Raw genomic sequence first — 15,293 nt, forward strand, 5'->3', positions numbered from 1 at the left:
AAAGCAGATCCCACTCAACAGATACCACTATTGGCACCTCTCCCCACTCCCAGGACGATCATTAAAAATCTCAGTTCCGGGGTGAGGGGGTAATAGCTCAGTGGTTGAGACTTAAATGCAGTTAAGAGAGTCAAATGAGGTTACCCAGAGTGAGAGAGTGTGATCTATTGTAAATGACGTAAGTCGATTGTGTCTTTTGAATAACTGCCCCTGCAAGTTACTTTAGAGAAGTGGTTTTTTTCCTAAATCTAAATCTGTGATGAGAATACCTTGTACCTATAGAGTATTGTTGGTTCTTGGAAGATGATGACGGGGGGGTATATGAATTCTTGCCAAAGTTCACAGGAGATTAAAAGCAGATCTTGGTAAGATGGACACCAAGTCCTTATATTTTCTTCACATCACACCAAGGGAAAGAGGAGAAGGAGGGAGGGGAGGAAACTGGATGGACTAGGTCACACTTTTGAACAAATGATCTCAAACATTGGCGTTTTGTGCAGTTTTATCTAAGCCTGTGATGCTCAGACTTTGGGGAAATGAATTGTCAAACTGCTGGGATGGCCTCGTTGGACCAGCCGCACACTTGATGGGAAGCGGTATTTCCGCATCAGTCATCCTGGAAAGAGGTTAATGCCGAGGCCTGTGTCGGAAGGCCGATGGACATGGGGGGATCTTCGTTCTCTTTTGGGTGTCTGAAGCCAGACGGATCCAGCCTCCAAAGTGTGGAGGTAACTGGAGAATCTTGGGGCGGGGAATGATCTGCCAGTGTCAGATGGAGTCCAGCCAGAGCTACAAAGGCGGTCAGCTGGGAAACGGGCACAAGGCAGCCCTGGCCGGCGGGCTCTGGGAACCGTGCCGGCAGCAGGCACTGTAAGCGGCCCTCTGCTGTGTTTAGTTTCCTTTCCTCCGGATCCTTCAGGAGAGTCTTATTCAAAGTCCTATCTTCCAATTTGGGTCTTGGCTGTGCCAGGGAGAACTGGGGAGGGCCTGCCCCACATTTCAGGAGCAGACAGAAAAAGAGCAGTGCCACCAGAATCGGTGGATCAGAGAAGACCCTGGGGACCAGCATCTCAGGAGGGCGGAGACAGCATCTCAGACTGCGGAAGCAATGCCAGATAGTAAGACAGGTGGTCAGGGAGGAAACTGAGGATGGACGTCACAGCCCCCATCTGTTCCAGGGACAACACCTGGAACACTCTCAGACTTCGCTGGGAGGAGGGAAACCTTAAGGAGGTCAATTGCTAGAAGTTATCCAGGTTTGGGTTAAGTCGTAATAATTTGAATGTAAAAAGAAGTGTCACTTCACCCTAGTGGGGTGTGAGACATAGGATGACCCTCGTATGTTAATGTTTAATAGAAATCAATATTATCTGAATAAAAGTAGGGTTTGGGGGTTTTAATGTGCTTCTAAAGGGCCCTGGAACATCAGAAAGAGAGCAAAGACCCAAAGCAGAAACAGCTTTAGAAATGCAGACCTCAGCGGGAGAGCAGCCATGGGTGTTGGGACGCTGTTTCAATGCACACAAAGTATTTGGGTGCCACCTAATGGCCAGAGTGAGTAACTGCTTAAAAAGATGAAGAGGAAATAGTTTAAAAGACATTCAATGTGTGCAACTTTTATTATGCTGATAGTGTGGACCAGGCGCTGTCATACATAGGCAGAGGGGGCATGACAGTCAACATGGCAGTCTGAGTCCCTGTCTTCAGGGAGCTAACATTCTATTGGCAGGTGAGGGGGACAAAAAGTAAGCTAATAAACAAATCTGTGAGGTCAGGTGGTGAAAAATGCTGTGCAGAAAAACAAAGCAAGGTAAAGGGTAGGGGTGAGGAGGTGCTGCTTTACGGGAGGCGAAGTAAGAAGCCTTCTGGTTCTCTGGGGGAAATCATTCCAGGAGGATGGAAAAGCCAGTGCAAAGGCCCTGTGGTGGGACTGTACTTGGTGTGTTTAAGGAAACGAAAGGAGACTAGAAGTGGGTGGAGCTGAGGGGGGGGAGGAGGGGGACAGAGGCAGGAGATAAAGTCAGAGAGGTACCACGACCCAGATCATTTGGGGCCTCATGAGCCACTGGGGGAACTTTGGCTTTTACCCAGAGTGAACTGGGAAGTACTGGAAGGTTTTGAGCAGAGAAGTAACCTGACTTGATTTATGTTTTAAATGGGGAATTCAGGCTGTTTGACTGAGAGCAGATGGTGATGGGGTAACATCAGAGTCAGGGGCTCATTAGGAGGCTGCTGCTGTGATCTGGATATGAGATGACAATGGGCTGGACCACAGTGGTATCAGGGGGCACCGTGAGGGGAGTTAAGCTCCAGACACATTTAAAAGACAGTACCAGCAGGACTCAACAACAGATTCGATGTTTGAGAGAAAGAGAGGAGTCAAAGGTGATGCCAGTGTTTTGTCCCAAGCAGTCATTTACTGAGATGAACAACCAGTGGGCAAGAAGGCCAGAGGGAAGAGGCAGGTGGTAAAACTGGGATCTCCAACCTGAGGTGCGTCGTTGAAGACAGCTGTGATACACCCGAGCGAGCAGAGAGGCTGAGGAAGCAGCTGGATGAAGGACCTGGAATTCAGAGGAATGGTCAAGGCCGAAGGTACAAATGTGGGAGTCACTGGCCCACAGAGAGAGTGTAAAGTCAGGAGCCTGAGGGGAGGGCATAGCTTAGTGGTAGAGTGCGTGCTTAGCGTGCACAAGATCCTGGGTTCAATCCCCAGTACCTCCATTAAAAAATAATAATAAACAAATAAATAAATAAACCTAATTACCTCCCCCCTCAAAAAAATTTTAAAAAGAGAACAATAAATAAATAAAGTCAAGAGCCCCAAGGAGGCCACAAGGGGAGTGAGTGCAGCTGGAAAAGAGGAGGGGTCTGGAACAGGAGCACCTAGGGCACCACCCGCCATCCAACCCTGCATTCAGCTCTACCTCCATCATCATATCAGGGAAATCCAGGCTGAAACAACAAGAAGGCTCCTTTCCCCACTTGGGGGACTGGCATAGGTAAATCATACTCCCTCTGTATCAGCAAGGGTGTCGGGGAGTAGTTCTTCCTTAGCGGCTGGAGTGAGTGTGGTCACTGTCATTTAGAAGGGTGGTGTGATGGTGTTAAAATGTGAAAGGTGCATAACCTCCGGATTCTGCTTCTGGGCCTCCATCCCAGGATGCATCCGCATCTTTCCAGAAGACACATGCAAGGCTATTCGTAGTAGGGTCTTTTTGCGTGCATCAAGTATTATATAACAACAACAACAAAAAATCTTGTAGAATAAAACATGGGTTGTGTTACAAAACTAGGCTACATATTTGATAGAGATACACGTGTGTCTCTGTCAGTGCCTGCCTGTCTGGAAGGACACAGAGCATACTGGGAATAGTGGCAACCTCTGTGAAGCAATATCCGTATTGCTTAAGGTTTTCACGAAGAAACTGTATTCATATATTACTTGCGAAATTAAAACTACAGTAATCTCTTTTTTAATTTTTTTTCCAGTTTTGTTTTGTTTTTGTGGGGGAGATAATTAGGTTTATTTATTTTATTTTATTTATTTATTTTTAATGAAGGTACTGGGGATTGAACCCCAGGATCTCACACATGCTAAGCCCACACTTTACCAGAGTTATACCCTCCCCCCTACAGTAATCTTTTAAATAACTTCATTAAATCTATTCTCTGAACACCACTGCTAAGCAAAGCACTGAGCTGCTTCTGCAGATTAAATTTTTTAAAAAAAAGACTTTGTGACCTGCCTTCAAGGAACCCATGATATTAAGGAGAAGAAGGTTGCAGGATTCTCTACCCTCTGCTGTCCCGGGTCCTGTGCTAGGCACGTTCATATCTGTCCATTTAACCATCACCAGTGCATTGGGACTTGGCTGTCATCTCCTCACTTTACAGACGAAATAGAGAGGCAGGCGTTGCCCAGGGTCAGAGACAGCTAGTGGCAGAGTCAGCCTCGGAGGCCAGACCCAGCAGATCTAAAACCCCTGTGCTGTATTGCACTACCTGGCCTCCAGGGGCAGATGGAGCTGAGCTGCAAGGCATGCTGGGATACGCGTAATGAGCCGTGGGACGGAATATCAAAGCAGGAAAGTCTTCCTAGGAGAGGTGCCATTTAGATTGGCCCATAAAATGTGAGTAGGATTTGGGAGGCGTGAATAGGCCACTGGTAGAGTGCCTGCTTAGCATGCATGAGGTCCTAGGTTCAATCCCCTGTACCTCCATTAAAAAGTAAATAAACCTAATTACCTTCCCCCTTCTCCCACCAGAAAATGAGTAGGATTTTAACAGGCAAAATAAGAACGGAGGAAGAAAGGATTTTTGAAGATTACTAAGAGCTTTTATTTAATTCGAGCCTCGCTGCAAACCTATGATGTCCCATTTGATAGATGAGCCAACTGAGGCTCAGAGAAATGAACCAGCTGCACGAGGAGTCAGTGTCCAGGCGAGCAGGGGGCTGAGGCTCCTAGAGCCCGGGCCCCTGCAGCCCAGGTCAAATCACTGCATCGCCAGAAATTCTCACACAACAGGAAATGAGTTCGGTCACGTCGCTCCTCCACCTGGAGTCCCAGACTTCGGCGGACTCTACAAAAGAGGAAGAAAGCCGTGCTTACTCCCCAGAGGCCTGGCTTTGCGGCGATGAGGTGGGGCTGTTCCGCTTTCAGTCGGGGACGTTTACCAGCTGAGGGCTGAGCCACCCGCAAAGCAGACAGCCCCCCGGGCCTGAAACACCCAGTCCCGGTGCCCAACATAGCACGCCAGGATGTGCAGCGGGGCTCGGGAGGCCCTGAAAGCTGGGAGACTGCCGAAGGCGCCCGGCCCCGCCCCGCCCGCCCTGGCCCCGCCCCCACGTGGCGCCTCCTGGGGACTTCTGTTCCTGCTTTGGCTGGGTGAGGGCTGTTCTCCCTGCTCAGCGTCCCAGGGCCAGGAGAGGTTCAGAAGAGAACCCGGGGGTGGACAGCTCTGAGCTCAACCCTTGACTCTGAAAGCCCACCTTCTGCTCCGCCTCACCCTCACCTCACCTCCTGTCAACATCACAGCTCAAGGCCCGGTCCCAGGAGTCGGGATCCCAGGTGAAGGAAGACTCTGAGGAGCTCGGAACAGTGAGTGCCCGCACATCCCACCCACCCATCCTCCCATCCCTCCCCTTCACTCCCCTGACTGCCTCGGGCCCCACCCCAGCAGCCCCGGTAACCTGACCTCTTCCAGTGTTTCCCAGCCCCCTCTGGGCCCCTCCTTCCTCTGGCTTTTCCCACCACTCCCTTTCCCCTCCCTTCTCCCAACACCACCTATGGGCAGATGCACTGGGGTTTACAGAACTGGGTTCTAACAGCTGAATAGGAGTTTACCAGGTGAAGAGCAATGATCCCAGTGGGAGCCCTGCATTGGGAAATTGTAGGGGCCAAAGGAGACTCCCTGCCTGCCTGACCACCATGAGCACCCAACATCCACCCCCTCCCCCATGAACAGCCCCAAGGCCCCCCCACACACCCAGCCGGCAGTAATGGCCGGTGAAGCCCAGAGGCAACTGGCCTGGTACTTGGAGGAAATGAAGAAGGAGGAGCTGAAGGAGTTCCAGCTTCGGCTGTCTGATCAGAAGCCCTGCGGGCACCCTCCTGGAGAAGCCCTGACTCAGCCAGAGAATGCGGGTGGTGTGGAGGTGGCCTCTCGCCTGGTGGCTCAGTACGGGGAGCAGCAGGCCTGGGACCTGGCTCTCCGCACCTGGGAGCAGATGGGTCTGAGCAGGCTGTGTGCCCAGGCCCGCCTAGAGGCAGCCTTGATGTCAGGTGAGTACAAAGCCCCCTCTGCCTGCTGTCAATCTCCTGGACCTCCACCAGGGAGCCCCCAGCCCTTCCTCTGGGCAGTGACTTGGGACTGTTCTGTCAAAGGAGGATCCAGGGGGGTGGGAGTGGGGCACACCTTGCTGGACCCCAGGCTGGCTTGGGGAGGGGAGCCTTGCTGGACCTCTCTCCTAGCCAAGTGCACTCCCAGGACGCCACACTGTCCTCACAGGGCCTGGGAGGAGAGAGGGAGAAGGCTGACTTTCAGAAGGGCACTGGGAGGGAGGTTTTGGAGTTTCACACTCAGCTCCTAAGTGGAGACTTGCCTGGCCTTGGGAGCACAGACTTGGGAGTCAGACAGAAGCAAGTTCCAGTCCCAGCGTTCCCACACTGGGCAGGTCACTTCACTGCTCTCTGCCTCTGTTTCTACATCTGTAAAATGGGAGCATAAGAGTCAGCCTCCTTGGACTGTGTGAGGGTTCGAGAGATAATCCATGTTAAACATTTAGCACAGAGTCTAACACCTCGTAAGCACTCAAAATATAGGAGCACGGCTGCCCCTGCTGTTGCTAGTCCTAACAGCAGCCCTGGGAGGTGGAGACTCTTAACCCCACGGGGAGAGCTGAGGCTCCGAGAGGAGTCATGACTTACCTGGGGAGGTGGAAACAGAGCCAGGGCAAGGATGCAAATTTCCTGGACCCCAGATCAGGACGTATGCCCCCGTGTTAGGAGATCATTCTCTAACAAGCCTCTGGGGAGGCTGAGGCAGGCTGCAATGGTTCACTCCTGACCTCTCTTGGTTGAGACAGGAGACCTCTCTTGGTTCCTCTTGGTTGAAGAACCCTGGCCACAGTCCCCGGCTCCTGCCCCGGCCCTCTGGCAAGCCTCCAACCTCTTGTCTCCTTCCCACAGCCCAGTCTCCCTCGTTTCTCTACTCCCCGAGTGCACCCAACCTGCAGTCTCCCAGCTGGCCCACCTCCACTGAGGTGCTGAAGTTCTGCAACTCAGAGCCCCTGGTGCCCCTCCACGACTCAGAGAAAAGGGATTTGAGACACCTACCATCTGGCACATCTGGGTCCATCCGGAAAGGTGAGGCTTGCTGGATTGGCCAGAGGACCCCTGGTAGGGCTTTGAGGCAGCTGGCAGGGTCCCATCCAGGTAAGCCTGTAGCTCCACATGGACCCAGGTAGAGGGAACTACAGAGGGATGGAGGGGCCAGGATGGGGTGGTGGGCGCAGTAGGCCTAGAAATGATCTTTCAGGAATATTCCATCACTGAGATTGTACCCCCTCCAGTTTGACAGACGGGGAAACTGAGACCCAAGCAGGCCAGACAGTGAACCTTACCCAACCCTGTGCCGTATTTGACATGGTCCTTGCCCAGGCAGAGCTCGGCTCACAATCTCGGTGGACTCTGATCCTTGGGATCAGGGTGGTTTAGAAAGTTCCAAGGATAGAGATAGATAGATAGATAGATAGATAGATAGATAGATAGATAGATAGATAGATATGAAAAAGAATATATATATATGTATAACTGAATCACTAAACTATACACTAGAAACTAACACAACATTGTAAATCAATCATACTTCAATTAAAAAAAAATTTTTAAGTTCCAAGGAGGACTCTGTGCTCCAGATGAACCCCAAGAAAAGAGTAGGCTCATTCCTCAGCCTAAGCCAGTTCCCTGTCCTGACTTCTCTTATTTGGGCCTCCGCCATCCTGAGTCACCCAGGCTGCAAACCTCAGCCACACCCCTGCCTCTTCCTCTTCTCATCCCAGCATCAAAGTCCAAGCTCCCACAGCGCTTGGAGACAGAGCCAGAGCTGGAACCCAGAGCCACCCATTCCTGATGCAGTGATTTTTCCCTCCACCTGCTGCTGCTCGGGGTGGGCCTCCACCCCCACTCTCTGTGCCCGCTCTCACCTCTCCACTCCCAAACTCTGGCAGTAATGGTCACCAGCTCCATTGCCCTCAGTTTTTACCCTGACTTCACCCACTTGCTCTGTGATGTGGAACACTCACTTCATCCCCCTGTGTCTCAATTTCCTCATCTGATTCTTTATACTACTCAGTTTTCACTCCGCCCACCACCCCTACCCCAAGGTACAGAATTTTCACATCCTTGAACTCCACAGTAAAAAAAAAAAAAAAAAAAAAAAAAGCATTTGCACAGAATTTTGAATGTATAATGTAGAGTCTACAAGATATTATAGAAGGATAGGGTTAGACTGTTCACATCTCTCTGCCCTCAAATTTCCCCCCTTGTGCCCCCACCAGCTTTCTTCTCTCTTGCCCTTCCCCCATGCAGTATCCAGTCTCACTGGCTCTTCCCTTGTTGATGACACAGAGCAATTTCACTCTGCCCTCAACTTGCATGCCCTGAACTTCATTGCCTAGCAGAACAGTGCCTGGCAATATAGAGGACCCACTTCCTTAGAATGCCACTTAGTAACTATTTGTTGTTAGTTGAAATGGGGAGTTCAACTCCCCCAAGTGGCTTATCAAAATATGCCTATCTAATAGAGGAAGTTTCACTGAGAGAAGTTTCAGAACATCTGCTAAGAGGATAAAATTGTATCTCTATCTTTGTGATTTTAAAAACTGGGTTACCAATACCCATCTCACAGGATTTTTGTGAGAGTTTAAAATGTATAAGCGGAAATGAAATGGGTGCTCAGTAAATGGTAATTTCTTTCCTGTCGTTTCCCCTCAAAAACCCTTCCTCGCTTCTTTATCAAGATCTTCTAAACTCCCTAGACTATGAGTCACCAAGTAAGGGATTACCCAATGCCCCCGTATCGACAGCAGTGCTGAGTGGCTGGGAACCCCCAATTCTGCCCAGCCCAGAGCCCAGAAAGCAGGAGACTCCTGGGACTGTGTGGCCATTGGCTGAAACACCTGAAACATCTGGAAACAGCTGCACAGGTAAGGCCCTGCTGAGCTTCTGGAGAGGGCTGGGTGAGGCAAAGGCATGGACGGGGGCCAGGTTGGCAGACTGAGCAGAGAGGGTCTTGCAAACATCTGAAACCAATCTCCAGAAATCCTACTGCTGAAGTCTCTCTATCTGGCTAAGGCACTGTTTCCAGGAGGCCCCTGGAAATTAAAATGCAGGTGTATTATCCAGTATAGGAAACACATCACCTTGTTTAGTGGGCAGGGCACTGGTCTAGAGTCAGAAGAGAAAGATGTGATTTCCACTGAGCTCCTCAGCCCCTGAGTGGCTAGAGCAAGTCACATGGACACTGTGTGTCCGGCTTCTTCACGTACACAGTCTGTTTAAATTTCACAGCCACTCCATGAGATGGATGCTGTTATATCACACCTTGGAGATAAGAAAACTGAGGCTCAAAAAGCTAAAATTTCAGTTAGGAGTGGCAGAGATGGAATTCAGCCTCCACTCTCTCTAATGCCACGATCCACACATTTAACCTCTACATTCCACTCACTCTGCCTTGTTTTGTCATATTTTTTGCATCGGTTGAGATGGTCATGATTTTTTTCTTGTATTCGATTAATGTGACATCACATTTATTGATGTGTATATGTTGAACCATCCTTGCATCCCAGGGAATGAATCTCACTTGATCACGGTGTATGATCCTTTTCACATACTGTGAAGTTTAGTTTGCTAGTATTTTGTTGAGGATTTTTACATCTATGTTCATCAGGGACATTGGCCTGTAATTTTCTTTTCTTGTAGTATCCTTGTTTGGCCTTGGTGTCAGATTAAAGCTGACCTCAGAAAAAAGTGACTTTAGAAGTATTCCTTCCTCATCTACTTGTTGGAAGGCTTTCAGAAGGGTTCTTATTAATTCTTCATTAGGTGTTTCATGGAATTAAACAGCAAAGCCATCTGGTCCTAGGATTTTCTCTGTTGGAGACTTTCTCCCCCTAGTTGGGAGATTTTTATTTACTGACTCAGTATCGTCATGGTTATAGAACCTATTCAACTTTTCGATTTCTTCATGATTCAGTCTTAGCAAGTTGTGCGCTTCCAGGAATTTATCCATTCTAGGTAATCCAATCTGTTGGCCTATAATTACTTATATTAGTCTCTTACAAATCTATGTATTTCTGCAGTTTGAGTTGTAATGTCTCCTCTTTCTAATTTTATTTATTTGAGTCTTCTCTTTTTTCTTAGTCTACCTAAAGGTTTGTTAGTTTTGTTTATCTTTTCAGAAAACCAGCCCTCTGTTTCATTGGCCTTTCTACTGTTTTTCTAATCTCTGTTTCTGCTCTGATATTTGTTATTTCCTTCCTCTGTTAACTTTGGACTTAATTTGTTCTTCTTTTTTCTTGCTCCTTGAGGTGTGAAGTTAAGTCTGTCTATTTGAGATCACCCTTTTTTTCTTAATGTAAGCATATCTCACCATAAAGTTTCCTCTTGGAATTGATTTTTCTGCATCCCATATGTTCTGGTATGTTGTGTTTCCATTTTTGTTTGTATCCATTTTTTTATTTCCTTTTTGAGTTCTCCTTTTGACTCACTGATTTTCAGGCGTACGGTGTTTATATTCCACATATTTGTGAATTTTTGCTCCACTGTGTTGCCATAAGTTTTTAATTGGACTCTTGAGTCTGCTTAGGACTGTTCTCATTCGTGGGTAGCTGTCTAATTGTTGGGTTTTGTTGGGGGACAAAGACCACTGGCTCTCCTATTCCACCATGTCACTGACACCCCTACCCCAATTCTAAATTCTAGAGGAATTCTCCAAGTAGGAAACTTGAACAAAATGATATGCCAACAATAGTTTAATAGCGTGTGCAAAACCCACATGGTATGCATTTTGATCTGTGAAAAGCAAAGATAGGCGAGATTTTTTGTGTTAATGGACAACATAGTAAGTATTTGATGGCTTTGTGGACTGTAAAATCTCTGTTTCAAATACTCAGCTCTCCATCATAGCCTGAAAGCAGCTGTATGCAGCACAGAAACAAACAGGCATGGATGTATTACAATAAAACTGTATTTATGGGCACTAAATTTTGAATTTATGTAATTTTCACATACCATAAAATAGCATTCTTCTTTTGATTTTTTTTTTCAACCATTTAAAAATGTAACAACCATTCTTAGGTTACAGGGTGTACAAAAGGTGGCCAGCTGGATTTAGACGGTTTTCCAAACCCCTGGCTAAAAGCATAGTATTAAAATGTAACTTGTTAGAGATACTGATGGTAGGGGGAGGATTATTTTAAGTTTTACTAAATCAAGAGGATTTAGATATGTGGCATGCTAACAAATCCACTGAAATCAGAATGTTTGGGGAGGCACGGCACCAAGAGGAGCTAAGCTCTCTCTTGACATCCTGCGCAGACCCAGGACCCTGAGCAGGATGGACCATAGCCATGACCCAGAGTGACCATCCTGATGCTCTTAGCAGATTTGCACGTTGTCAGAAATGTTCTCACATGAGACAACAAAAGTGGATCTGTAGATCATGATTTCAGAGGTGGGGAATGGCCCTCTGGTAAGTCCAGTCTCACCGATACGGAAAGTGTAAATTGACCCCACATGCCCCACTCTCCCCCCGACTGTGCTCAGTACACCCACAAAGGTACAGCAGGTAGTCTTGAACTCTGGAGGTCCAGCAAGTTTCCCAAAATGAACTGGGCTTCAGGATCCCAAGTGAGTCACTTGTATCATCTCAAAAATTCACCTAAGGAAAGAAGTAAGTGACACTCAAAATATTCGGAAGGGAAGAAAGGAAGGGGTTGTGACAATTATTCTATTTAGAATCTAAGATTGAGCCTGAGGTCCCTACCCAGGGGACAATCCCTGATCTGTGATCAGCTCCTCAGAGTTCACAAAATACTCTCCTGTCTGTCTCAGGTGAGTTCACCCAGAATCAGCCCCTGAGACAGGATTTGAGTGCAGGTGGTTTACTGGGGAAGGATGCCTTGGAAGCACCAGGAGGAGAGAGAAGGGAGACAGGGAAGGTGGGAAAGCAATGTAACCTGCATTGTGGGCCAGGCTACCCCTGTGCGCAACTGAGGTTCAATGCCCTAGGGATCTCTAAGAGACAGGGCAGAACACACCTTGGACTTGCCTCCCTGGGGGACAAGGCACTGCCATCTGTCACTGGCTGAGGGCTCCTCCTGGAGCATTAATTCCTCAGCATCTCTGGCCTGCCCCACTCGTGGGCTGAGAGAGTCCTTAGATGGGCGACCACAGGTGCTTGTAGAAGGACAACCTTGGCAAGTGCTTCAGTGATGCTTGCAGAGCGGGTACTGTCAGGAACCAGCAGTTCCTGGATGCTACACCATCCGTTGTCTCCTTCCCGCCTCCATGACCTCCTACAAGGGGATATCACAGTTCTTGTGCAGAGAAAACTGAGGCTTCGCTGGGCTAATAGCTCAATCCATGGGCTTAATGAGAGGAGAGAGTTGTGTCTGTTTTGTTCACTCTTTGCCCCCAGACCCTAGAGCATATAGTAAGCCCTTGATTAATACTTGCAGAATGAAGGAAAGTCACACAGAGGGTATGATTTGGTCAAGTCAGGACTTGAGGTAGGATCTCCTCCCCCAAAGCCCACGTTCCTTCCACTGATCTGTCAAGAGTGTTCCCATATCGGCAGCCAGCAAGGTAGGTGGCTGGAGTGGCTGCCTAAAACAGTTGTGGAAGGAGGGGAAGGAGGGAGGGAGGAAGGAAGGAAGGGAGGGAGGGAGGAAGGAAGGAACAAAGGAACAAATTTATCCTCTACCTTTATGTTCTCTCTTTCCCTCCTATACTTAGGAATCAGAGAGAGATACCAGAACCAAAGGAGAGAGAGGCCCTGCCCTACACAGTCGTGGAAAAATGAAGATTTGCACCCAAAATTCATGCAGTTGCTACTTCTACACAGATCTCACCTCAGGGGCCATGAGCCCCTGGTCAGGGGAAGCTGGCATCACGGGGTGATAGAGGAGCGAGGACATTTGATTGAGGTCAGAGACCTATTTGGCCCAGACCCGGGCACCCGAGACAAGCCTCACACAGTCATACTGTATGGGGATGCTGGAATCGGGAAGTCAACCCTGGCCAGGCAGGTGAGAAGAGCCTGGGAGGAGGGCCAGCTGTACAGGGACCACTTCCAGCATGTCTTCTACTTCAGCTGCAGAGAGCTGGCCCAGTCCAAGGTGATGAGTCTTGCTGAACTCCTCACAAAAGACTGGGCGGGCCCCGTGGCTCCCATTGGACAGATCCTATCTGAGCCGGAGCAGCTGCTCTTCATCCTCAATGATTTAGATGAACCGAACTGGATCTTGGAGGAGCAGAGGGCTGAGCTCTGTCTGCACTGGAGCCAGCGGCAGCCAGTGCACACACTACTGGGCAGTTTGCTGGAGAAGACCGTACTTCCCGAGGCATCCTTGCTGATCACAGCTCGGACCACAGCTCTGCAGAAGTTCATCCCTTCTTTGAAGCAGCCACGCTGGGTGGAGGTCCTGGGGTTCTCTGAGTCTTCTAGGAAGGAATATTTCTACAAATATTTCACAGACGAAAGCCAAGCAGTTAGAGCCTTTAGCTTGGTTGCATCAAACCAAGCCCTGTTGACCATGTGCCTCGTGCCCTCAGTGTCCTGGCTGGTCTGCACTTGCCTGCAGTGGCAGATGGAGTCGGGGGAAGAACTCTCACTGACATCACAGACGACCACAGCCCTCTATCTGTGCTACCTTTCCCAGGCTCTCCCAGATCAGCCCCTTGGACCTCAGCTACGGGGCCTCTGCTCTCTAGCCGCTGAGGGGACTTGGCAAGGGAAGACCCTGTTCAGTCCAGGAGACCTCAGGAAGCACGGGTTAGATGGGGCCATCATCTCCACTCTCTTAAAGATGCGTGTTCTTCAAAAGCACCCCACCTCTCTGAACTACAGCTTCATGCACCTGTGTTTCCAGGAGTTCTTTGCAGCAGTGTCCTGTGCACTGGGGGATGAGGAGGAGAAAGGTAAATATCCTAACAGCCCTGGCAGCGTGGAAAAGTTACCAGAAGTGTATGGGAGACGTGACCTGTTTGGGGCACCGATCGTGCGTTTCCTGTTTGGCCTCCTGAGTGAGCCGGGGGTGAGGGCGATGGAGAGCGTCTTCAGCTGCACGCTGCCTCCGGAGAGGAAGGGGGACTTGCTCTCGTGGGCCAAGTCGGAAGTTCAGCGGGAGCGTTCCTCCCTGCAGCCGGACTCTCTGCAGTTGCTTCATTGTCTGTACGAGATTCAGGACGAGCAGTTCCTGATGCAAGCGATGGCCCACTTCCAAGGATCGAGGATGTGTGTCCAAACCGGCGTGGAGCTCCTGGTGTTCACTTTCTGCATTAAGTTCTGCTGCCACGTGAAGAGGCTTCAGCTGAATGAGGGCGGGCAGCGTGGACAAGCGGGGAGGCCCCCCGGAGTGGTGCTGTGAGTACTCCCACCCTCTCTTCTCTCCAGCTCCTCTGTTGCTTGCACTGTCCTGAGCCCTGGAGGCACTCCCTGGTTGGCTGCCGGCAATGGCATTGGCACTGAGATTGCCTCTATCACCTCTGAATGTGTGTGTCTGAATGGTAGTGTCCATTTTTCCCCCGCAAAACTGACTTCCTTGTTTGTGTCAATAATGCGCTGTGGCCCCAGGGACTTAGCCTGAAACCCACCATCTGAGTGTGATGGAGTAGCTTCCTCTAACCGTCCTCCAGCCTCAGCAATACCATTAGCTTCCCCATTCAGGTTCCCCCACCGCAGCTGCAGTATTGATCATTTTGTGCTTGTATGGTTTATGCCATGAATATTTATTAGGCACTGATTTAATGCCAGGCCCTACGGGTCGCAGATTAACAGAGACAATCCCTGCCCTCAAAGAACTCAAAATCTAGGGCAGAAGACAGACATCCATCCAATAATTACAGTAGAATGTGATGCCTCCGGGGACAGAGGAGGGAAAAGGGCATGGTGGTGGCTGGAGGGAGGGAGTAATCACACGCGAGTGGACCAGAGAAGAGTCGGAGGAAGAAATGTTGGATTTAAGTGGGGTTTTGGTGGGGTTGGGGGCGGGGTTGGGGTTTTTTTATTTTCAGACATTTAAAGTTTTTTTCTCACAGTAAAAGCCCATGTTCATTGCAGAAAAATAAAGTTATGTAGATAAGCAAAAAGATGGAAACTACTATCGACCAGAATGCCACCACTCAGAAATGACCATCGTTAAGAACTGCGGTGTATCTTCTAGTCTTTCTTCTATGCACGTTTTTATGGCAAAAACTGAGCCACATGGTACATTTTATTTTACAGTCATCTTTATTACGATACGAGGCTATCTTCTCGTCTTATGAAGTAGCCTGAAACAACACCAATTTGAAGGACAGGCGGCATTCCATAGGGAAGGTGTCATGAGCGATAGGACCACCCCTCGGTTCTCAAGTACTTGAGTTGTTCTGGTTGTTCGTGGTTATAAACGTGAACTGGGCCATGAAGGACCTAGGCACAGGTGTGACAAATGGTAATGACCTTCAGAAGTGTCCTGAGCAGACACAAAGGCAGAGGCCAGGTGGGGAGCAAGAGGAACCAGGGAC

The 15,293-nt window shown here is 49.2% G+C and overlaps 1 protein-coding gene across 12 annotated transcripts in view; it reads left to right on the forward strand.

Annotated features, from left to right (window-relative positions):
- Positions 1 to 4,775: 4,775 nt before the first annotated feature.
- NLRP1 (NLR family pyrin domain containing 1) overlaps positions 4,776 to 15,293 on the forward strand; it is a 29,034-nt gene continuing 18,516 nt past the window's right edge. For 8 of the 12 annotated variants that reach the window (XM_032498465.1, XM_032498467.1, XM_032498470.1 and 5 more), the window contains exons 1-4: positions 4,898 to 5,786; positions 6,693 to 6,869; positions 8,525 to 8,710; positions 12,522 to 14,151. In XM_032498465.1, coding sequence (XP_032354356.1) covers positions 5,462 to 5,786; positions 6,693 to 6,869; positions 8,525 to 8,710; positions 12,522 to 14,151 — 2,318 coding nt within the window. In that variant the 5' untranslated portion in view covers positions 4,898 to 5,461. The other 4 variants (XM_032498472.1, XM_032498466.1, XM_032498471.1 and 1 more) reach the window with 4 other exon arrangements.

The sequence above is a fragment of the Camelus ferus genome, chromosome 16, assembly GCF_009834535.1.
Source record: "Camelus ferus isolate YT-003-E chromosome 16, BCGSAC_Cfer_1.0, whole genome shotgun sequence".
Classification (NCBI taxonomy): Eukaryota; Metazoa; Chordata; class Mammalia; order Artiodactyla; family Camelidae; genus Camelus; species Camelus ferus.